Below are 24,729 nucleotides of genomic sequence, written 5' to 3' on the forward strand. Positions count from 1 at the left end.
ATATGTACTCCGTAGTGGCTAGGGAGGAAATTGAATATTAAATTATTAAATGAATATGTTCATGATTTATTAACTATGCATTAATTTTAAAGGATAAATATTTCAGTTAAATATTTTATAAAAAAAAGATGGTCGAATAATAATTTTTGAATATCCGTACATGCACGGAACTTAATCTAGTTCCTACTAATTTAAACACCCTATATAAGTTATAATCTTCATTGATCCATTTCACATTTCCATGATTATGGCCTTCTCCTCTTACAATTTCAACCCCTTTCTCTCTTTCTCTTTCTCTTCAACTACTACTACTACTACACTTCTTCCTAGACTTTATTCCATCAAATTAAAATGGAAGAGCCGTACATCAACCCCATTCGGGTCGAAAGTAGTCGGGTCAAGTATTCGTTCGAGCCCGACACAGAGCATCCCCGTTGAGTCACCTTCACCTAGTGGTGGAAGTAAGACGATGACATCTAATTCTAGTGCACTTACTATTGTTGAGGTTGATCTTGGGAATCGTAGTTACCCTGTTTATATTGGGTCTGGCCTTCTTCATCACCCTCATTTTCTTCAAAAGTACGTATGATTTTCTATCTTTTCCTCCCTTTTTATAACTAGTTGTTGGACCGCACGCTAACGTGCACGGTCCCCAATATATTAAAATCAACCAACAAAAAAGAATCAGTAAATAAGTTGAGCGATGAGCAAAAAAAACCTGGCAAAAAGAACTTAGCAAAAAAAGTGTAATAATTAGACAAGGATTACATGATTCATCAATAGCTACGTGTTAGGGTTGTATGGTGTATTACTTATAATGTACGGAGTAGCATGCTATATATGTATATCAAAAAGAGAGAAAAACAAAGTAAAGAAATAGGCAAAAAATGCAATCAATGAGATTTCTAAAGAGAAGCTTTGGAAATTTTCTCCTTATAAATAGTGAATATCATGGATTTCTCACCCATATTACTATTGATAAGCATAGTACTCTAAACACATGTATTTTAAAGGTTTGGGATGGCTTCATTTTCCTTTTTGGTATCGACTGTTGGGCTCTAATTTGCATGAAAATAGAGCCTATAGCCCAACTCAACGGTCAATCATGGGCCATGGCCCCCCCTCCTTGCTAAAACTACTAACTACTAACTAGGGTTTAACACATGTCTAAATTTCAGTAATCGGAATCGAAACTTGTTGTAACAGATTTATGAAAATCGGATTTGAAAACGAACATGTTGCAACAAGTTCTTGAAAATAAGAACCGGAATCGGACATATTTAAGTTCAGGGTACCTGTCATTTTGTAATTTAAATAAATTGTTCCTAATATTATAAAAAAAAAAAAATTGATTGATGATTGAGCTTCTATTGTTTTATAGTTTAGGCTTAAATTGGTATTCTATATTTATATTTTTCAAAAATGAGTTCCAATTGTTTTGTATTTTGGTCTTATATAACAATTTTATTTGCTCAATATTAAAATTGGTTTTTACGGGTAAACCCAGTGGGGCACCAATTTCAAAAAATTGAGAACCGAAATCGGAACCTGTTGTAATAGGTTTTTGATTTTGTTGTCCGAAATCGGGATCTGAACAACAGGTTCTGAAACCTAACCACAAGTAACTAATAGATTTCGACTCCTATTTAGGATATGTTGATGTTGTGCTCACCCCTACCGGTTACCGCCCACCTATAACAATGGTGAGGTAATAAATCCAAGGAATAATTTTACTTCTTCCAAGGAAATTCCTATTTTTCCGAGACCTTGATTAAGGAGCAAGAGACCCTTAACCACTCACGCCAACCCCATTTGGTATTATCTATGATATCTTAGCATTGATTACTATGTTTATCAAAGAGCTTATCACAAATATTTTACAAACGGGTTAAAACGGGACGGATTTTTAAGTCAGAATCGAACTTGAATTTTAAAAATAAAGTATTATTAGTACTGAGTAATAATTTATATTAATAATAACATAAATATAATTATTAATATTAGAAGTAATAAATAATAATTACTTTATTAATTTATATTTATTAATATTTGCAATCAACTATTATAAATATTATAATGGCTGAAAGTTTAGAAGTAATATAATAAAAATTTAAATAAAGTTTAATAAGATCTTATAAAGTCCTATAATATTTTATATATAAGGTCTTTTAAGGTCTTACAAGGCCATATAAGTTAAATAATACATGTCCAATAAGTTCAATAAGGTCTTAGGTCCTATAACTTAAAATCCTATATGTTCAGATAAGTTCAGTTATTCAGATAGTTTCGGGTCCTATAAGTTGAAGAGAACACACACTAAGTGTATGAATGTAGAATAGTGTTGGGGTCGACCCGATCTTGTAAGTGAATGTTGACTATGTCCTGCACAGTAAGAGAGTTAACTATCCTCGTGGGTGATCCGTGAATTCCGCCATCGATGCTTAAGTCAGTGAATGTTGATTGTTCTATAATAAATGCTAACTAGAATGATTGGCGGTGTTTATGTACCTTTGGCAATTAATGAGTGTTCATATATATATATATAGACGGACGACCCGTACGGATGGTACGGATCTTGACCCGCCGGGTTAGGGCCTTTGTTATTCAGTTCTGATATGGCCCAATCTGCCAATATTTTGCCGACTAGATCATATTATCCCCCAAATGCCGATTGGGGCTTATCACCTTATACTGAGTGAAAGTAATACATTTGGTGGAGGGTGCTCTACCAGCATGCCGGTAGTGGATCATGTACAACTATCCCCTCATAGTGGTTGCAGTTGCTTTGACGGCTGCGATTGCTCTGAAGATCGAAGACATCCCGTACAACTAGTTCCCTCATAACGATTATACCCCGAGTTGGGTGTTGGTGTTATGAATAGGCGGTTTGGTATGGTGCATGTGAGATAGGCCTGATGTAACGACTAGCCCCCATCGGGTCAATAGTGGCTGCGTGGGTTTCTGGGATGACTAGCCCCTTAATTTTATTTGGACGACTAACCCCTTGGCTTTTTTTGAACGACTAGCCTACTTGAGTTTCTTTGGATGACTAACCCCCTTGAGTTTCTCTAATAAATGCTAAGTACTATGGACGAACTACGAAGTATCCAATATTTATTTATTTATGTATGATCAAGAGATGGACATTCAAGCAATGCATGGTTCTCATTGGTGATTTTTTCAGGCATTTGGTTGGAAAGAAGGTTCTTGTGGTTACTAACACCACAATTGCATCTCTATATCTGGACAAAGTAATTGATGCATTAACAAGAGATAACCCAGAAATTTCAGTTGAAACTGTCATCTTGCCTGATGGGGAGAAGTACAAGAACATGGTTAGTTACTTTAATTTGTGTCTTAATACACGCGTGTGTTAACATATATGCTTTGCATTCAATTAGCCGCTATTAGCCATCCTCTCTTTTAAATTTTACGGAGTAATCATCTGCTTCGTTCCATATTAGTTGCAATATATAATACATAATCATTTAATTAAAAGTCTCTTTAAATCTCATAGTATTTATACATATATTGTTGCATGCTTATGGCATGATAGGAAACCCTAATGAAAGTCTTCCAACAAGCTATTGAGTCAAGGCTAGACAGAAGGTCCACTTTTCTTGCCCTTGGAGGTGGTGTGATAGGTGATATGTGTGGATTTGCAGCATCTACCTTCATGCGTGGAGCTAGTTTCATTCAAGTTCCAACAACTGTTATGGCCCAAGTAAGTTTACATAAGTCTAGTCTATCTATTACTTTATACTAAAACAGACACCAGGAATGACACATGTCACTTCCTGGTGCAAAATTTTTCCTCCAAAAAAAATTCCTAAAAATATCTTAACTTTATTTATATTTTAATTTTAAATTTTCAATAATTTTTATTAACTATTTATGTATAGAAAAGGGAATAAATGTTTATGGAATAATAGATGTCACATAAATATTTGTTATTTTTGGCAACATTTTAGTCAAATTAATATGTCAATAATGGAAAATATATTTACTTAATATTTTTGTCTAATTAGCATATAAAATATGCAATATGTAATCGGACTGAATTTGCAAGATGGTTAAATGAATAATGTTCAAGATTTATTAATTATGCGGTAATTTATGGGAGAAAAATATTTCAGCCAAATATATTATAAAAAAAATGGCTAAATAATTTTAGAAAATCCGTGCGTGCACGGGACCTAATCTAGTTAAAAATAAAGCGCATCCCCCTTCTAACATAAACAAGCTCCCATGCATGGATTGCATGCTTTGATGTTCATGTGCAGAACATGTAAGCAGAAAAAAAAATTAGGTACACCCGAATGCATAATAGACGCTTCGCCTAAGCTCAACCTATCAAAATCATTTTAAATTTTTTTAACAGGGGAAAAACTTATTTTTAAATAAATCCACATGTACATACAGGTGGATTCTTCGGTGGGAGGAAAGACTGCTATAAATCATCCACTAGGAAAGAATCTTATTGGCAGTTTCTACCAACCCCAGTGTACACTAATAGATACTGACACGCTGACCACACTCTCTGATAGAGAATTGTCATCTGGGCTTGCTGAGGTTATAAAATGTGGGTTAATCATGGATGCAGATTTCTTTAAGTGGCAAGAGGAGAACATTAACGCGTTATTGGCCAAGTAAGTTTTTCATATAACTTGTCTTAATACTCCGTATTTTAAAAGTTGTTTTAAAAATCGTGAAAAGTCAAATAGATCAACCTTTAAAGGACGGAACGGATAAAGTACTTGTCCAACACTTCACTTAAAGCGTCATTATTAGGATTTTTTGGTATTTACTACCTTAAAAATACACTACTTTTATATTTACTACATTATGACAATTTTATTTTAAATTACTACCTTAAAGTTCCAACTTTTTGTATTTACTACGGAGTACCATTTTACAGTTTTCTCATTTTAAAATTGAGATATTTTTTTCGTTTCTTTATCATTTTAAGTGATTCAAAACTTATTTTTCTCATTCTTGTGTAAAGATTTCATAGGTATCTTGCTTTTAACATTTTGTAAAAGGTAAAACGGATTAAATATTATATTAAAAATATTTATGAATTATCAAACAAATTATTTTGAAATGTCGTTCTCAATGAAATCTCTATAGAAAAAGGAAAATAATGAACTCTGAATCACTTTAAACGATTAAGAAAAGAAAAAGGTATCTTAATTTCAAAATGAGAAAACTGTGAAGTGGTAGTAAATAATAAAAATTTGGAACTTTAAGGTAGTAATTTAAAATAAAAATTTCATAAGGTAGTAAATACAAAAGTGGTGTATTTTTAAGGTAGTAAATACCAAAATTTCCTCATTATTATACTTCATCTGTTCCACAATAGATGCATCGTTTCTCATTTGCGCATTATTCATCAATCAACTTTGACAATAATTTTTTCACTGTTGTGTAAGAAAAAACATAGTCAATTGAGATCTTGTTAAATTCGTATTAATGCAAAGATTCCAAAAATCAACCTTTTATAATTTTACTTATACGCATTTAGAGATATTAATATTCAAAGAAGCGTGTTGGCATACGTGCGAATAGAAATGATGCATCCTTTGCGGAACGGAGGAAGTATTATTCTAACCTGAAACATCTATTGATCAAATTGGTTGGTAGGAATCCCCATGCAATTGCGTATGCTATAAAGCGCTCTTGTGAAATCAAAGCCCAACTGGTGTCCTTGGATGAGATGGAATGTGGAATCAGAGCCATATTGAACTTTGGTCACACGTTTGGGCATGTGAGTGTTTTCTTTAGTAAACAAATTACATTGATCGAAGTGAATTGAATTTTCAATTATCTCTACATCGTTATTGACATGTACTTGAGAAATACTCTAAAAAACAATCATGTACTCACTTAAAAATATTCTAAAAGACAACATGAACTTGGAATTCCTTTCGCAGGCAATAGAAAACGGAGTAGGCTATGGACAATGGCTACATGGAGAAGCAATTGCAGTTGGAATGGTACGTATTTCGTCATTTTTGTTCACATGTACGGAGTATGTGTGATTCTTAATGAGATGGAGTACGTATATCGGTATATAAACCCCTAGCTAATTTTATGAGAATACGGAGTATTATCTTTAATTATTTTTTTTATTTTATTTTGATAACAAGCTAGAATATTATCTTTACATAATTACACAAAATATATATTTAGAATATACGATAGTTCTTTCTAATTCGATATGCTACTTAAACATGCATTGTTATAACGGATGTAAAGAAAGAATAAATAACGTAATAAAGAACGCAGAAAATTTAACGTGGTTCACTAAAAATGTGTTAGCTACGTTCACAGGCAGAGGGGAGGAAAGTTTTATTGATCTTGAGGATTACAGATTACAGAATACAACTAAGTTATGACCTAGAGAGTTTATATAGTACTCTCTAGAGAGAACCCTAGTCCAGATTAACAGATACCGTAAAGTTCCCGAATCCCCATCGGGGACCACGTTGCGTCCCCGAACCCCTAAACCAGGGGCGTCGCCCCTAGACCCCGACTTGGTCAGCGAGATCCCCGTGGTGGGGCGTTGCAGTAAGGGGCTTGAACGATTCAAGGCATTATCTAACATGCATGTTTATATTCAGGTCATGGCAGCAGACTTATCACTCCGCCTGGGTTGGATAGATGAAACACTAGTGAAGCGCATTCATACAATCTTGGAACATGCTAGGCTTCCAACTTCACCTCCTCAATGCATGACTTTCGAAATGTTCAAGTCCATTATGTCGGTAAGCTAGCTTACAGAGAAAAAAATTGCCAATAATTAAATATTAATTTTGTATAATTTTTACTTAGACACGATTTGAGATATTAAGAGTTAAAGTAATGGTTAGAGGAGTAAAAGTCAACCATGGTGCGATATTTCCGAAACGGATGAAGTATATTGTTTATGCATCGTATCTAAGCCCAAACGTTGCATAGACTAACAATTTTTATAATTTTTTAAATTAATAATTTTCCATTTATGATATTAAATCGATCAACTTAAACTGCAGGTTGATAAAAAGGTAGCTGATGGTGTACTGCGGCTTGTTCTTCTTAAAGGTACTCTGGGAAATTGTACATTCACCTCGGATTATGACAAAGAGACATTAGATGAAACGTTGCGATCATTTTGCAAGTTTTAAGATCTGATTGCTAACTTAGTGAAAGGTTATTGGTTTCTAGAATTCTAGGTCATCATTTCTCAAGAACCAAACCGTGCATCCATAACGCAATTAATCTTCTATCCCTTTTTCTGTTGAGATTTGAATCGAATCACGTACGTAGCTCAAGGTGGTGTAGAGCTGAAGAGTTACCTTATTTCAATACTGATTAATAAGCACCTCGTCTACCCTTATTTCTCAACACAAAGAAGTGTGAACAAATTGTAATAATAAAAGGTACTCCGTAGTAGAGTTTTTTATAGAAGTTAAGCGTATTTGTTAAGCAGTTTTTGGAGAGAATTATCAGCTTGTATAAACCGAATCTCATAACAATAGAAAATGAGAGAGCAGAAGCTTAAATACTACAAACTTAGCCTAACAACTTGCTGACTAGGACTAACTAATTTGTAACAACTTTTGTAAAATAAAAATAAAGTAAAAGGAATAAATAATCAGCTCCTATATTTTTTCTTTTCTTTTTTTAAATATATGGTTTCATTAGGAAGAATTGAAAGTTACACAATGTTTTTTTTAATAGTAAAAGTAATTCATTAATAAAGGTTATCCAATGTTTGGTTTGCTACCTTTTAGTGAAAGTTATGATTGAGATTAATGTAAAATTAATGTTATTATCTTTTAATTTTCTCTTTTCTCCCAAATTTCTATATACAACTTTGAAAGGAAAGAAAAGTGACATTTATTTGTTCTTCCAAGAAAAAATTTCTTTTATTTTTCGTAATCAAAAGCAACTTTCTTCTTTTAATTACTCCCTCCGTTTCTTTTTGTTTTTTACGTTTTCCTTTTTGGGTATTTCAAAATGTTCTTTACATTTCCTTTTATATTATCACATAAATAACTTAGTATTCTATCAAAATTTGTGTCCAATCATTATTTTAACCAATCAAATTCATTGGGTCATTTAATCTCTCACACTTTTTCATTGGGACATTAAATTTTTCCCATTTCTCAATATCAGAATTTTGATAAAAGTGAAAACATTATAAAGAAACGTAATTTATCTCGTTTAAATAAAAATTTGAGGGATTTCAATGCAAATTAATTATTCATTAAAACGCGTGAAAAATACCAAACGTAAAAAACAAAAAGAGACGGAGGGAGTACTATATATCTACTTTTCTCCTCTACCTAACAAGAGCATTGGTAAAGATGATTTTATCTTGAGGTTGGTGATATATGTGTTTTATATAGAGTTTTTACCCCCGTCCCTTAGTACTTTTTGATCTCAAATGAGCTCTTCGGAGCGATTTTTAGTACTAATGTGCTCATTGTAGTGTGTTTGTAGTTTCAGGTTCATCATTGTAGGAATTAACATATTTTTGTGCATTTCCTACTTATTTGAATCAATACAAGAGATTATATACTTTCGAGAGCGCAAACATTGAGTTGGAATAATTTTCATGCAAAGCGAATAGTGAAAGAAGTAGAAAACTGAATGTCGTCCACTCTTTTGATCATAAATCGAGTTATACAACTCCAAATGCAGCGATTCAAATTGGGTTGGATTCTACACTTCAAGGTCTTTCCAACGAGTGGTCACTCGCCTAATTCCGACTTATAACGAAGGAGATATGGTATTTTTAAGATACGGGATCGTGCAGTTCTGGCGACGACAACCCCTGGGCGCGGATTTTTGCTTTGTTTCCGGTTTTTTTCTTCTACTTTTGGGCAAGACTATAAATATAGCCCTTAGACATATTATTTGGGATCTTATTTTTCTAGGACCTTAGTTTATTGCTTAGTTTTTATTCTTTCTCTAAACTTTTGTTAATTACCTTTATTATTGCTTTCAAGTTTCAAACTTTAAATTTCATCCTTTGTTCTTCAATTTGGTATTTATTATTTCTTTCCTTCTTTATTCAATTTTAATTATGTTTTCATTAATCATGTTTGCTTTGTTTAAATTAAATATTTGTGAGTAGTTTATATTCTAGGGTTTTGGTAGGGGTGTAAACGAGCCGAGCCGAGCCGAGCTTTACCCTGTTCATGTTCATGTTCATTTAACTTATGCGAGCTCGAGCTTTTAACCGAGCTCAAAAATCTGTTCAAGGTCGGTTCGTTTAAAAGATTTGGTGTTCGCGAATTGTTCGTGAACGGCTCATTTATTAATCGAGCCGAGTTTATAAACGAGCTTTTTTCATGAACGAGCTTTCTTAAACGAACTTCAGAGTATAACCACTTGAAAATCTAACAAATTATAATCATATCTAATAATAAAGATTAAAGTACATTACTTTATTTGATAAACAAACTAATAATTTAGAAAGAGTTAAAGAGCACTAATTTTAGCAATTAAAATTTTATTTCAAAATATTTTTATTCTATTATAGATTTCAAAAGTCAAAAACATGATTCTTATTTATATTTGAAAAACGTATATATGGTAAAATATGATACATAACATAATTAGACGAACTTGTTCACGAACATAAATGAACGAGTTGTTCATGAACATAAATGAATGAGTTGTTCATGAACTTAAATGAACGAGCAAACCTATGTTCATATTCAAGCTCGTTTATTAAGCGAGCTTCAAAAGTTGTTCAAGCTCGGCTCGTTTAATAAATGAACGAACATGAACGAGCTTTAAACGAGCCTGAGCCCGAGTAGTTTATTGACCGGCTCGGCTCATTTACACCCCTAGGTTTTGGGAATCCATGAATTAATATGAAGGGATGATTAAATGTTGTTGATTGTTGGTATTGTGGTTAATTCCTATTGATTGATTTCATTTACTATGCGATTAGATTTGCGCAGGTCTAATTGTATTAGTCTAGCAATATCAAGTTAAGATTCGAGAGATGCAATTTGATGTTTAGGCTTGTGTCAATAGGTAGAACTGGGATTAATACGTAGCGAGAGCCCGTTAATTCTAAGTCTATGATTAGTATCGATTCGAGAGAGCATGCTAATCTAATTAACTGTTCTATTGATTATTAATATTGTTTATCATCCCGGATTGTTGTTCATTGCTGAACCTATGCCCTAGACCTCTTAATATCTTATTTATTCCTCTTTTATTATTGTCTTAGTTTTCATATACAAATCAACCAACTTTCTTGTTTCCCAATAGTTTAGACCTTAGTTTTAATAGTAGAAAGAACGCTTGCTTCCCTGTGGATACGATCCTGACTTCCCTTGCTACCTTGTTAGTGGAATTAGGTTTATTTTTGACTAGGTGATACGACTTTAGCCTGTCAGTTGGGGCTTTCTTCTTTTATAATAACTACTCCCTCCGTTTCTTTTTGTTTGTTACGTATTCCTTTTAGGATGTTTCACAATGTTTGTTATATGGGAGAATCTTTCATTTTATAAACTTATTAAACTATCATTTTTTGTGCCAACTTTTAATTTTAATTGGTCCAATTTTTTCAACTCATTAAATTTCTTTACGATTTCCCAGGTATGTTAAGTTAGCAATCTTTGTGCTTTTCCATTATTGGTTCATTTTGATAAACAAAGCAATCTTATTGGTTGTTGTAATGATTAGTGGATTGAGGTTTTACTTGGGTTTATTTTTTTAATAAAAAAGAATCTTTATTATACGTTAATAAACGTGCAAAAGTCCAAACGTAACAAACAAAAAGAAACGGAGGGAGTAGCTTTTGAGTCCGTTTAATAAACGGATAATTATATAATGGTTGTTAAGCGGTTTTTTAAAGTGCTAATTTTGTTGGGGGATTGTGATTTCAATGGGTTAAAAGTTGAAAAAATATACAAATTAAATATGATGGTGGATTAACATCGAGTGTTAAAGAGGGAGATGGGGGTGGAAGAGGTTATATTAATTAAATGGTGAATTGATGTTGAATGAGTAAGCTAGATAAAGTAGGGTGTTAAACCTGTAAAATAATTCGTATGACAAACAACAAAAGGAAAAATTGAAAAAAAAACACAAATTATTGGAGGATAGATGGGATGACACATGTAATCTAATAATTTATAGTCTTCCTTTTTAAATACTAACTAGTGTGTAGCCCGGGCGATGCCCCGGATTTCTACTTTTAGCAGGTTTTTAATTTTGTGCCACGTTGGGGTTATTGGTTGTTGTTGGTCTGATGTTTTTTTAAAAAATTATAAGATATTCAATTAACTTGTATTTTATAAAGGATGTATATATTGGACGATGCGTAATAACTAAGAGTATAAAACATGTTTAAGTTAAATTTCCAAAAACAATTCTATTTATTTGTGATTTTTGCTGGAAGCATAACTCAAAATGTAAGGTGTATCTTAAACATGATAAAGTAAACTACTATTGCATGTGTTAAAAATAATGAGGGCATTCCTCTTATTTGGTGCATGACTTAATTTGACAATGTCTCCTATTTGCATGCTTGTTTCTTCGTTTGCCAATGCTCGGTTTAGTTTTGTGGGTTGGTAATTGTAGTGGTTTCTGTGTCTTTCTCCCTGCAATAAAGATATGATTAATAAATACAGGTGTTTAATTTTGTGTTTTGGTTTCGAATATTTTGTTTGGCTTGATTGTTGAGCATTGGACTTACATTGCATTTCTGTCTCTCTTCTTTGCAGTCCTTACCACTCCAGTATCATTTCCTGTGGTGTTATTCAACAGATGCATGTCCACTTCAGTGTTGCTTCCTGTGGGTTTATCCGAGAGATTTGTTTCTGCTTCAGTAGTTGTGGGTTTATTCGAGAGTTTTGTTTCTGCTTCAGTAGTTGTATCTGAGGCTTTATCCATGAGTAGTCTTTTTGCTGGATTTTGTTCCTGCAGTTAGGATTTGTATGTCAGTGCTTTTTTTTTTGGTCTAATTATTTGAGAGTGAAAGTGTAAGTTGTATTGTTGGTAATAATGAACAATGTATACCCACCACTTATGGACCTTGGTGTTTGTAAGACTTTTCCAATTGGTAGTCTATTTGGAATGTTTTTTGGCAAATGAGCTCAGTTGTTTCACTTCTTGTACTCAGCTTCGCCTTAAATGTAAATTGTTTCCCAACACAATGTTGTAGTCGATCAAACACATTATCTTTGCCATTGTCCTACAATGTGCAATTGTTTGTGTTCGTTAGTCGTGCAATATGTGTAAGAGGTTAATTATTCTTGTATTCTTGCAAGTGTCATACCTTTTTCTGCAGTTCAAGGAGTTTGTGTATTGGACTTCCAACGACTATTTCAGCCTCCTTATCGAACAATGCCATTGGGATACATGCAGTTTCGTCGTCTATATCAACCGTTAAGAGATACCTGCAAAGTACTAGGTTATAAATCAAGTAGTTTACATTTTGTGGTGATATAGTGTGAGAATGTTATTTACCTTGTTTTTGGGTATTTGACCACAACCTCGCAATTGGTACAGTAGAATGTTTCATCTACCTTTTTCTTACATGTGTCACAGGAGTTGTAATGCCACTTTTTGTCAAGGTGAATGCTCATGATTGTGGCACTGCAGGTGAACATCTCCTGTAGAGTATGCATAGATGTTAGTATGTTAGAGTTTTTTTTGTGTTAGATGGGTGGGTGAAGTTAGGATCTGACCTTTGTTTGTGGATCCATTTCCAGAATGTCTTGAATCTTTTTTCTGTTCTTGAACATGGCTTGTTCCAGTGACTCGTGTGGTTTAGTCTCCAGTTGTTTTATAGGAGTTCTCGGTTCAGGGCTGTTTATAGAATAAGTGTGACATCAAAGAGATATCAATACCATATTCATACATGTAAAAGAGAAAAATATTCCAACATGTGATCATATACCAACATGTGATCAGACTACGGATTAAAATATACCAACCTGGTCTGACTCTTTGTCCGTAATTAACGTAATTCATATACCAACATGTGATCATGTAATCCTTCCATATTTATGAGCAAAAATACTAAATATTTCAACTTACTTTGATTGGATTGTATAATGCATTATTCCAGCGAAAGTTTTAGTTATAAATTTGGGTTATGAATATGGCATCATAAGAATTAGTTACCCTTGTTTGAAGCCTTCTGTTTCTGGAATCGGCAAGTTGATGTGTATTTGTGTAGCATTTATCGAGTTCAGCTGATAGTTTCCTGTAAGTTTTAATGTTTGGAATAATGTTAGCACCACATAGACTACAATGACAAACCACCGTTTTATATAGGGCCTGGTTGTTTATTGTCATGAAGTTATGTGTTTGGTGTTGGTCTTACCTTGATACATACTGACTTTTGTAGAGGTGATGAGGAGTACTTTGAAGTTGTCTTCATCCTTTGTTATGTCAGTGTCTATCAAGTCAACTTTTGCTCCCCACAGAGTAACTACGGCCTTGAAGTTGCTGCATATATAGAGATAATTAGTAATTGATTTTTGTTTATTGTTAGCATCTTTATATGTTTTTCCTTTGGTGATCTTAAGTTTATATTTTACCATTGATCTTCAATTTGAATCCTCCGTATTGGGGTTTTTTGTAATCCAACATTGACCCATGTTTCCTCCTGAACTCCAATTAGCAAGCCAACTACATCTGCCATTTTTGGCGTTGTTTGAAAACAGAACATGTGATGTTGCAATATAATTTAGGAGGTTTATGAATGACTTCAGAAGTAATTGTTTTTTACGTACCTATGGCATAGTCACTTTTGTTGTTTCTCTCTTGCAAACGGTCTAATGGATGTATCTGAAAGTGGTTCATCGGGATCGTTGCTGCATTTTCTTGTTCTTGGAAAACAGTGGTGAAAGGTGTGAATCTGATAAGCATGTCATTTTTTACCGGGCAATGAAGCTTGTTGTTTCTGGCAACGTCAAAGTTGTTTATTGTGTGTATATTTCCTTCCACGATTTGGTCCTTGTAAGTTTTCATCAAATCCTTCCTCATAGTGGCTTGAATGAGTCCTCCATGCGGTTGTTTAATTTTGTTGGGTGTTAGTTTGTTAAATGTTAATCAGGCAGTTTGTGAATAAGAGTTGTATAAGAGATGTTAGGTAATTGCTTACTTGTTCGTCTAACAGTAGGAAATCAAAAGCAGTTGGTTGTTTGCTTGTGTTGTATACGACATCCCATGTTCTTATAACTCGTGCCAGCAAGGGTCCTCCCCTTAAAGTGGGCCTGAGATCAGCAATGTTTTGGTTCGTTGGCATTTCTGCAAGTCTGAGATCCTGAATCCTGCATGTCAGTTAGTTATGCAAGGAATCTCAACCGAAGTACTCTTTGTTATGTAATAAATTAAGTTGTTAATGAGACAATGATTCAAATGATGCAATGTATACAATGATGCAGCTTTGTGACGATCAAGTAAGTTGGCTTTGTTATTGTGTTATGCAGAACAGACTGTTGTTTTAAACTAAGAAATAGGTTAAAAAAAACATTCCAAACAGAGCCTTGTTTTGTTAGAAGTTTCAATGTTTTTTAGAGATTAAAGATCATTGAAAATTTCTTTGTAAACCACATTTCTTGTGTTTCCAGGTTGTTGATCACCCGTGTTTTTTCCGGGGATGCAGATTTTGAGTCCACTACGTGTAGTGACTCTGGAGACAGCAACATATAGTTGGCCATGGCTGAAGACTGGTTCTGGTAAGTATATTCCTACATGGTCGAATGTTTGTCCTTGACTCTTATTGATTGTCATTGCGAAGCAAACTTTGATTGGGAACTGTCGGCGCTTTAAGATGAATGGCCATTTGGAATCTGATTGTGACATTTCTACTCGTGGAATGCTGACCATGTCGCCCGCATTTATTCCAGTGACAACTTGTGCTTCAATGACTCTATGGTTCAATCTGGTGACAATAAGGTGTGTCCCATTACATAGTCCCTCTCTTTGGTTGATGTTTCTCAACAATATTACAAGAGACCCTACTTTGAGGTGTATTTCATGATTGGGCACACCTGGAAATTGGAGGCTGTTGAGGAATTCAGTAGGGTACAGTGAGTGGACATTTCTCCCACCTATAGTTGCTGGGCAGATTCTATCTGCGCTCTTGTAGGTTATTTCCTCTCCTGGGATCATTTGGAGTATGTATCCATTGATGTTGTCAACTGTTTCACTTTTTGGAGCAAGTATGGCCCGTTGTTGGAGGTACTTTGGGTCCATGTAACTGTGCAAAATTTTAGGGTACACCTCTTCCACCAATGCAGCAATAGGATCAGCTCCATTTATAAGTAAGTCCTTTGGTATTTCTATCCATGTCGGTTCCTCCTCGCCTTCTTTTGTTGTTGCTGGAATATGCCCATTTCCCATATCTAGTACCCATTTGTTGAACTCTGTTCGCTCTATATCGACTTGGTCTAGGTTTGACCGCTTTATCCGCATGTTTGTCCTTAGTGTGTAGACAATGCACTCTGGCCATATGGTTTTGGATTTGCTCACAGACGCATCTACAATTTCTACTCGTCCTCCTTTTGGAACAACAGGTAGTATTTGCCGAAAATCCCCTCCTAAGACTACCACCTTGCCTCCAAAAACTTTGTCCTTTAACGAATGGTCATGAAGCTGCATAACTTCTCGAAAAGTCCGGTCAAGTGCTTCAAAGCCATGCTTATGTACCATGGGAGCCTCATCCCATATTATGAGCTTTGTTCGTCGGATTAGTTCTGCGAGGCCAGAGCCTTGCTCAATGTTGCAACACGAATTTTCACTTAAGATCAGTGGGATTTTGAACCTGGAATGGGCAGTTCTGCCAGAAGGAAGTAGTAAAGTTGTTATTCCTGATGATGCCACCGCAAGTACGATTTGTTCTTCAGAGCGTAGCCTGGATATTAAAGCTCTCCAAAGATATGTCTTCCCTGTGCCACCACTACCATAGACAAAGAATAGTTGACCTCTATTCTGGTACACCGCTTGGAGGATGCTGTCATAAACATGTCATTGCTCAGCATTAAGGCCCTGTTCTAAATCGCGTGCATCGATTGCCAAAGATTCTGCGTCATAGTTCCGTGGTAGTCTTTGAGGCTTCTATGTTCTCTATTTAGTAGTTGTTCAATCTCGTACAGGGTGTAGTTCTGAATCTGCTCTTCTGTTAGACTTAGGTCTGGAATTCCCAGTCTTTGACGTTGTCGGTAAACAATGTCATCCGATAATTCTGTCCAATGCTTTTCCCACAACTCTTTTGGGTCTGACACTTCACAGAATAATAACATTGTAACAAAGAGTTCTCGCATCTGTGGCCCGGTAGACCATGTGGCTGCTTCAACTAAACCCTCGTGCCATTCATTGTCCCCATCAAGAAGTCCAAGGGCATGACATGCTGCCTTGTATGTAGGATGTATAATTCCATTTACCGTCCAGATGTCTGCGAAGCATGTGGCACCTTTGACAATATTCAGAAGCAATCTTAAGTAGTACTTCTCCCCGGAGGCAGGGTGTGCAAAGTATATCCTTCCAATGTTGTTCCCGTTTTCTCTAGGCTTCCATCTTTTCTCGTCGCTTAACCATACCCATTGTGTTGGGAAGTCTGCATATGTGAGTTCTCGGGCTTCTGGATACATCCTGTTAGCCGTCATCCACTCTGTCAATGTTGTTTTCTTTGCCCCAACTCTTTCCAGGACATCGTCCAAGTGCTCATGGTCTTCAAAAATGACTTCTTGGTGACCCTCCAAATGAACGTTAGCCTCTTATACAGGGGGGTTTTTGTATTGAATGATGAATGAGAAAATTCTCCAACATGCTTCAGAGGCTGACACATATCTACATTTTAGATACTTTTGAATCTCATCTATAACTTGCTCCTGGTGGTTTTGTGCTTTGTTGCCATTATTTCATTCCCGAGCCTATTCAATTCTTGCAAGTGCCATGTCAGGGCCTTTGTTCATATACTTGAATAAGTATTTCAGTGACCTATCTTTGTTGCACCATTCCACATTTATGTGGGCCTGAAATTTCACCACCAGATCAATATTGTATGGGATTACAAACCTGTTATCCAGAACTTGACCATTCTTTGTTGCTGTATGCCCATTATTACGTCTTCTATACAGTGCATACCCCTCATCATTCACAGTTGTTGTTTCCTGGAAACTTCTTGGGTAGTGTTTTGAGCACTTTCCATCTTCCATGCAGGGTTAGCGTTCGTTCATTAACCCACAAGGCCCATGCATCATTGATTGGACTACTATTTCATATCCAATTAAGTCTACCTCTTTGTCTGGTAACTCTGCAAAAATGATTCTGTCTATGTCTTCTGGAGTTAGTGGCTTGTCATCTGGATGTAAAAACAGCAGATTATGAGCGTGCGGCAAGCCTCGTTTCTGGAATTCAATGGTATATATTACTGCAAAGAGAAAGAGGATTTGTTAGTGATTAATGCATGTTGTTATTTAATTTGTTTGGAGGAAATAATATGTACCTGCTATTGTTCTCCCAAAATTTTCTTTTGTTGTTAGATCACATATCAACTCATCAAGCTTGATTTTGAAGACGCGGACCACGACATCTGGCCTGTCTTCGGGTCGTTTTCCAGGTATGTTTGCTAAGAATTCTGTAATTTCAGGCCACTTTGGGTTACATGTGAATGTTATGAACAGATCAGGTGGTCCTGCCCATCGACAAATGGCCATCGCATCTTGGTAATTCTGCACCATGTATCTAGGTCCACCGGTGAATGAGGAGGGTAAGACGACTCGTCGTCCAATTGAAGCTGGTGTTGTATCACCTCGTGAAACAACGTCTGTCAACCCACACAACCCTTCTTTTCTGATTGTCTTTTGGTTAAGACGGATATTGTAATAGCCTCGTTTTTAAGCCACTTCGAATTAAACAATAGTGATATTTTGTTATCTTAATTACCTTTCTAAAACTATATTTGTGAAATTATAGTTTTATGATTGACTGTTATTTGTTATTATGTATCGTTAATAAGAAGAAGAAAATCAGATTTTGGTATCGTTGAAATTACCATATTGCCCTTAATAAGAAAATCATTTTATAAAATAAAAAAAATCTCATTCTTCCCTATGTGTCATTTGAAGAGGCATCCCACCTCTTTGATTTTTTGTCAATTCCTCCTTGATCCACATTAGTAAGGCAAGTTATTAATCTATCAACCCAATTAGAAGACCCAAAAGACCCATCTCATCTTCTTCTTCCTCTTGCTGGCACTTCTCAAAGGTCGATTCTGTTTGATCAAATTCATCCATCATACGCTCATTTTTAGCCAATTAATCCTTCATGAAAGTTGTATCCCTTGACAAGTTAACCAATTTAGGTTCAAGAATCACTCAATTTGGAGCATTATTCCAAGAGATAATCCCTTCCGAAATTAACTGTTGCTGCTGTTGTTGTGATGTCAGCACCATATTCTCTTTCTATTATTTCGACAATCTTTTGATCATTTTGAGCTTATGTTCTCGGAATAAGAACTGTATATCTCTTCAATGTAATTAATTTAGGCTCAAGAATTACTAAAATTGGAACCCTGAGCTAAGAGATACGGTCTTCTGAAGCTGACGGTTGTTGCTGCCAACGTGTTGTTGTTGCTCTTCTTCCTTGTTACTTCTCACTTTCCCAACTTCTTGGTTGTGTTATTGTATTCTAAAGGACAAGGTAAAATGTTGGTGATTAATTTATGAAGTTCAAGATAAATTTGGAAGTCAAGATTATGAGTTATCTTTGGAGATTAAAGTATGGGATGTGTTCTGGAATAATGAATTTGGATTAAAGCGATCGATGGTGATCGAGAAATGAGATTCTTGGAGGTTGGGTGTGACGTTTGAAGGTACACATTGTCCATCCACCTTTGTAAAATTTATGACTTGTGTTTCCTAAATTTTATGAATTATGTGAATTATGTGATTTGCATTTAAGAATAAGACGTTTGAATTAATTTCAAGTGTTATGTTATTATGATTTGGAAATTGTGATTTCGTAAAAGTATGTGTGATTTTTATAGTATTAGCATTTCAATGAACTCAATGTTTTGTGTTTTGAATCGAAATATTTTGATTGATTTGAACATGAGACTTGTGACCATGTGGTTGTGACATTTGTGAGTTTGATGGTGAGACTTGTGAAAGTTGGTCGTGTGTTTGGGTATACGATTGATGTTAGATTTTGTTAAAAATAGTTATCCTTACTGGTAAAAGGATATGGGTTGTAGCGATTTCAAACTCTTACAACTTGGGCAAGCTTGTGCTAGTGTAATTATATTCATTGGTATGTTTTGAGAAATAGTGTTAGGGAATTTTCTATGTATTCAAGCTATAGGTATGATTTTTTTTGAAATAAGGAACATGATTAGATAATCATGAGTACAATTACTATATATTAATCTATGATTGGGATAAATAAGTTTTGGCAAGAACTATCAGTCGAATCATATGCGAGTACTTATTCAGGGTAATTTTTTTTATTCTTCTACTCCTTGTTCCCCTCGAACTACTGTTTGAGCCATATAATTTATAAGAACTTCTATAAATTATTTTATATGATGATTATTTTCTTTCTGTATGCTAGTATTCACGATCACTGCTAGTTATAAATTAAGTAAAGAGTTATGAATTATCGATAAATGAAAAACGCTACTTTCACGATCACTGCTAGTTATTGATTTATGTATTTATAACTCGTTATGTAATTATGATATAAGATTTTTGAAATGAGTTTTATGATTTGATATACCAATGTTGGTAACCAAAAGAAAAAAAAACTATTTGATCTTTTAAAAAGTCTAATTTTGAGCGAACCATTATATTATGCTTATTTTAATTAATTATGTCGTTTTTCCAAGATAATCTATATGGTCTATTCGTTATCGAGTTTTGAAGATCAATTAACTATGTTAAGATATTCTATATTTCAAACTTTTGATTAAGAAGTTATTTATTTGGAGGAGTCACATTGATTTGCTGTAAAGAGTATGTTCGAATTGAAAGATTAAGAACAAATTTGTTTTAGTGTGATATAATATAAACTATATATATTTGATACGATTAGATTGTGTATTTATACACCGTTTTATACTATATTCTTAATGAAAGTTATTTTTTTAAGATCAATGTTATAGGTGTTGGGTATGTAACCACGTACGATCAAGAGCAAATCAAATTGACTAGTCCTAATTGAGCTATTAAGCTAACTTGGGTATAACTTATATGTATATGGAGTAACTTGTAAGTGAGATTTTGGGTTATCATACTCAAATTTATTAAGGTTTCATATTTTAATAAGGGATTGAGTTTATTATAATATTCTGACTATTGGTTCGAGTAATTTGAAAGGGTGATCCTTGTGCTACAAACTAAATATGTGCGTTTTGGGATCGAGAATATATGGGTGGATTAATATTGAGGTTATTATTTTGATTTCGTGAGTATGACTCTTGAAAGGTTAAGGATTTCGGTTATACCTTGGATTTTAACTATATGCGAGTGTTTTCAAGCAAACCGAAATTACATATAGGTGCTGAGGTTATCTTGTTTTCAGCATTATGTATACAAAGTTGGTGAAAAGCTTTGGATAAGCTATAATGATGTTTAAGCAAATATTTTGGATAGATTTGTCAATTTGAATAAGTATCATTGTGACAAAAATTTCAACTGTGTTTAATTGTGTATAATTCAAATGTGATTTGATTTTTGATACAAGCCTTTGAAGAAGTATGTTTATAAATTTCTTAAATTTATAAAATGAGTTTTCACATGTGTTTTAGTGGGGAAGAAGCCGTTAACAACGACCATGAACAACACTTGTGTATTTGTGTGTGATATGTGTAAATGCACATATGTGCATCTGTGTAAATGTACATATGTACATCTGTGTGGGGACATGTCCTAAAAGTCTTGCAAGCATGTGTGAAAAGGTGGGTGACGACCCCTAAAAGTTTGGAGGTAGTGGTTCTTCAACCCGTCTCTATTCGTGTTCTCTTCCCCAATATATATATATATATATATATATATATATATATATATATATATATATATATATATATATATATATATATATATATATATATATATATATATATATATATATATATATATATATATACATATATATATATATATATATATATATATATATATATATATATATATATATATATATATATATATATATATGTGTGTGTGTGTGTGTGTGTGTGTGTGTTTAAAAGATAAAATGTGTTGATTATGCTAGAAGTAGCAAATATTGTGAAGCTTGCCAATGTGTGTGATTTTGAAATGTAAATGATTTGCTAGAAAAAACAAATATCTATTAAATCTTTGATTTTGTGAAAGCTTTAAATTATCAAGGATTTCTAAGAATTACATTTCATATATTACTATTTGATATTATTTCCATAATAAATTATCGAGAGCAATCTGTATTTGAGTTCGTTGTTTCCAATAAGGAATATACATGTGTGATTTGGATGTGAGCCTCAACATGAAGATTTTCTTCATATTATATTGGGAAGTGAAGAGTTAGTCTTAGTTAAGTCGTGTTAAGTGTTTAAGCTCAGGTAGACTTTGACATACGAGTTGAGAATATGTGATGGATTCATTCTCAAAGCATATGAGATTAGTTATAGTGAAAAATGGATTTAAAGACTTCTGAAAATATGAATCGTACGATCTATGGAAACCACCTGGTGACTGAGTGCAACCTTTGCTTGATTTATTTATCAATTATAAACATCAAAGTTGCGAATGTTTCATGTGCTTTAAATTATTGCAATTTGATTAATGACTTTAATTTGAATATGATTTGATTCATATTGAATCAGTTTTTTTCTTTGAAATAAATAAATCACGAAATTATATTTTAAGCCACTAAAATGAGCTTCAGGTTGGGAAATGTGTAATCGATTTCCCTGACCTTGTTCTTTGAACCTGTCCTAGTGGGGGCAGAATCCTTTATAGTGATTTTGCAGGTATTGTGTAAGCTCGGTTGTGGATTACAGATATGATTGAGGAAGGGATAATTTTGCTGAAATGTTATGAGGATATCAAAGATTATGATATGTTAAGATTTCTTGTGTATTTATAGTTGATTATAAGTGTTAATTCGGGTTTTGTTTTGTAAATTGACTTGTAAGTGTAATTAGTGGGAGATGAGTAATTCTAAATAGCAGCTCAAAAGCGTGGGCTGTTACAGATATAATCGAGCCTTACTTCCAGCAAACACGTGAACGCGTCAATAATCAATTGTTGGCGTAACCGACCACAAAGAATCAGAGTGAGGGCCTTATTTAATCTTTCCATTAATCTGAACGCATAATACTCTCTCATGGTCACAGAGGGTTTTTTTTCCGAGTTGTGGACTCCGCATCACGTGTGGAATATCTATTCTGTATCCGTCTTCCCCATATGGAAATAGCAAGGGATATTGGAGTGCCATGAAACTTGGATGATTTTCAGACATCCTTCGAAGCCCATAACCCTTCTCTTCTATAATCACATCTCTTTGGCCTCCTTCATTCTCACCGTTGCCTACAATCAAGGCTGCAAGTTCATTAGTGGACGGTAAATTATATTGTCTGCCATCCTTAGATCGCGTACCAATTAGACGAACCCGAACAGGTTGCATTTCAACATTGGAAAAGCGTTCCCTGGCCATTCTGAAGACTTTTGCAAGTTCATTGTGTTGATTTAATATTTTTGCAAGGCCGTCTACTATTTCGGGATCAAGATCACTTTTTGCATTGTTTGTGAGTGAGTTGATTCTGTTCTCAACTTCATTATGGGTGTCATAAACATAAAGTTGGGTGAATCTTGGGTGTGCTCCATCTGGTGGTAGCAAAGATCCAATCTTATGGTGATTCTGACCATTAATTCTGAAGACATATGGACCCCTCCCTCTGTTGATTGTCTTATCCACTTGTCCACCCATTGATGTTGTGAGGGGGTCGAAAAAGCACGAGGCTAATGCGTGACCTCGTCCCTCGTGGGTGTGACGTTTCTTTTTGTCAAATCAAGTGTAATTGGATTTCCTGTGAGTTTACACCCAATTGACTAGTAATATAGGAGTCGCCATTCAGTTTTTAACGACAATGAGAAAAACTGACAAAACCCGGTTATCGTGACATAAAGGGAGTGCAATTATGTTTGACCACGACGGTCGTAGGTTCCCTTGTGATCCCTGGTGTGGGGATCTCTCAACATACACCCGCAAGGTAGAGATTGAGGGTTCGGGGGACTGTAACTACCGAGAGGAGTACTCGCTCTTCGATAACTCCAGAGGCAGGATATCCTTACTAGCTCAGCATAAATAATTGAAGGGACATGCGTTAACTATTAAACTAATCTGAGTTGATTTTAACAATATGCAACATATAATACTAGATCGAGCGCGATTATCTGATTTAGATTGTTTTAAGGGACCTAGCATGATAATCCAATTTCCCAACATATTATCTTTATTAGGCGTGATAGAACAATCAGATTTGATTAGTTTAATAGTTCATAAAAGGGCGAGGAAAGCAATTAAATCATGGAAAAGGGACACATTACGACGCACCCTTGAGAGGTGCGTCACGGTTCTCAGAAAACTAACCACTTTGACTTTGCTATTTCTCCTTTTATTTAACGAATCTCAAGTTACGGGACAGGATACGTTCTGTTCGATTTTTGGATTGATTGCGACAGAACGCGTGATCAATTTCGCAGCGTGAGGCTTAGGCTTGGGGGTTGGAGTCAATACTCAGAATAATAATTGTGTGTGTTGTGTTTTCACGTCGAACTTGGGGCTATATTTATAGAAAAGTGTTCGTGGAAAGATAGAATTGTAGAACTCTAATCAACGAGGAATTAGGAAAGAACACGTCCCAGGTATTTTCAGCGCCCAGGGCTGGGCGTCAAAGATTTCGGCGCCCAGCTCTAGGCGTTGAAAAATAGGATCCAGGCAATTTCAGCGCCCAGGGCTGGGCGTTGAAAATGCTGTTTGGGCCGAGTTCTTTGTCAGATTTGGACTCTTAGAATCCGGAGTGTTTGAGACTTATCCGAGTCTTTTAGCGCGTATTAACTTTATGACGGAATGCGTCTGGGCCCGTTACGAACTCTAGGCTCGTTAGGATTTTAATTAATACGTAACTCTTATTTTCGAATCATATTAGGAATAGGATTCCTCTTGCAACTTCTATCTCATTTAGGATTTATGTTGGAGTGCAACACCTAATTCTGACAGGTTTCTATCTTTTATGACTTGCCACTTTTAACAACTGCCCATTACGACAGTTACTATTTTTAGCAGGTTTCCATAAATAGAAGGTTTCTATAAATAGCAGGTTTCGGGTGAAATAAAAAGGGTGATTGAGATTCGTTATTTTATAGGAGATGCGTTGTCAAGTGGAGATTTATGTTGTCATCATCGAACCTTCCCTTTCGGGAATGGGGACAAAAGTAGGTGTCTACAGTTAGCCCCCACTTTGACTGAGTCTTGGGGTAAGACGATGGTCAAAGTATTAGACGGAGTGCGTCACACAAGTCATGGTGACCTGTTTTTTGCGAGGGTCTCACGAGCCCCCGAGTGATAACATTTGACTTAAGGGTCATCACTTGAAGTGTCGACATATCCCTCACGTGTCATTGGGATTTGTCAACGGATAGTATAGAAACTCCCTCACTTTGTCATTGGAAGTATCTAAAGAAGCGTAGAAACTCCCTCACTTTGTCATTGGGAGTAGCT

General features: G+C 34.8%; 4 protein-coding genes across 6 annotated transcripts; 1 reads left to right on the forward strand and 3 right to left on the reverse strand.

The window, feature by feature from the left end:
* Positions 1 to 224: 224 nt before the first annotated feature.
* LOC110790981 (3-dehydroquinate synthase, chloroplastic) lies at positions 225 to 9,010 on the forward strand. Of its 3 annotated transcripts, none has more exons than XM_056841682.1 (9): positions 225 to 579; positions 3,185 to 3,335; positions 3,557 to 3,724; positions 4,423 to 4,649; positions 5,644 to 5,767; positions 5,934 to 5,996; positions 6,624 to 6,767; positions 7,035 to 7,083; positions 8,488 to 9,010. In XM_056841682.1, exons 1-9 carry the CDS (start codon positions 242 to 244, stop codon positions 8,505 to 8,507), a joined length of 1,284 nt encoding a protein of 427 aa, XP_056697660.1. In that variant the 5' UTR covers positions 225 to 241; the 3' UTR covers positions 8,508 to 9,010. The 3 variants fall into 3 exon arrangements, with proteins under 3 accessions (XP_056697660.1, XP_056697661.1, XP_021851430.2); XM_056841683.1 differs by having other exon boundaries at positions 8,494 to 9,010; XM_021995738.2 differs by lacking the exon at positions 8,488 to 9,010 and having other exon boundaries at positions 7,035 to 7,267.
* Positions 9,011 to 12,037: 3,027 nt separating this feature from the next.
* Positions 12,038 to 14,007, reverse strand: LOC110790987 (uncharacterized). Its single transcript, XM_056842550.1, has 8 exons — positions 13,755 to 14,007; positions 13,560 to 13,656; positions 13,343 to 13,467; positions 13,141 to 13,222; positions 12,702 to 12,822; positions 12,481 to 12,626; positions 12,290 to 12,410; positions 12,038 to 12,205 (listed from the first exon to the last, which is right to left on the reverse strand). The coding sequence occupies exons 1-8, from the start codon at positions 14,005 to 14,007 to the stop codon at positions 12,038 to 12,040; spliced, it is 1,113 nt and encodes a 370-aa protein (XP_056698528.1).
* Positions 14,008 to 14,544: 537 nt separating this feature from the next.
* LOC110790986 (uncharacterized) lies at positions 14,545 to 17,183 on the reverse strand. Its single transcript, XM_056842551.1, has 4 exons — positions 17,044 to 17,183; positions 16,120 to 16,665; positions 15,078 to 15,979; positions 14,545 to 15,017 (listed from the first exon to the last, which is right to left on the reverse strand). The coding sequence occupies exons 1-4, from the start codon at positions 17,181 to 17,183 to the stop codon at positions 14,545 to 14,547; spliced, it is 2,061 nt and encodes a 686-aa protein (XP_056698529.1).
* Positions 17,184 to 22,290: 5,107 nt separating this feature from the next.
* LOC110790985 (uncharacterized) lies at positions 22,291 to 22,935 on the reverse strand. Its single transcript, XM_021995743.2, has one exon. It carries the CDS (start codon positions 22,933 to 22,935, stop codon positions 22,291 to 22,293), a length of 645 nt encoding a protein of 214 aa, XP_021851435.2.
* Between the last annotated feature and the right edge of the window lie 1,794 nt (positions 22,936 to 24,729).

The sequence above is a fragment of the Spinacia oleracea genome, chromosome 4 (genome assembly GCF_020520425.1).
Source record: "Spinacia oleracea cultivar Varoflay chromosome 4, BTI_SOV_V1, whole genome shotgun sequence".
NCBI classification, from domain to species: domain Eukaryota; kingdom Viridiplantae; phylum Streptophyta; class Magnoliopsida; order Caryophyllales; family Amaranthaceae; genus Spinacia; species Spinacia oleracea.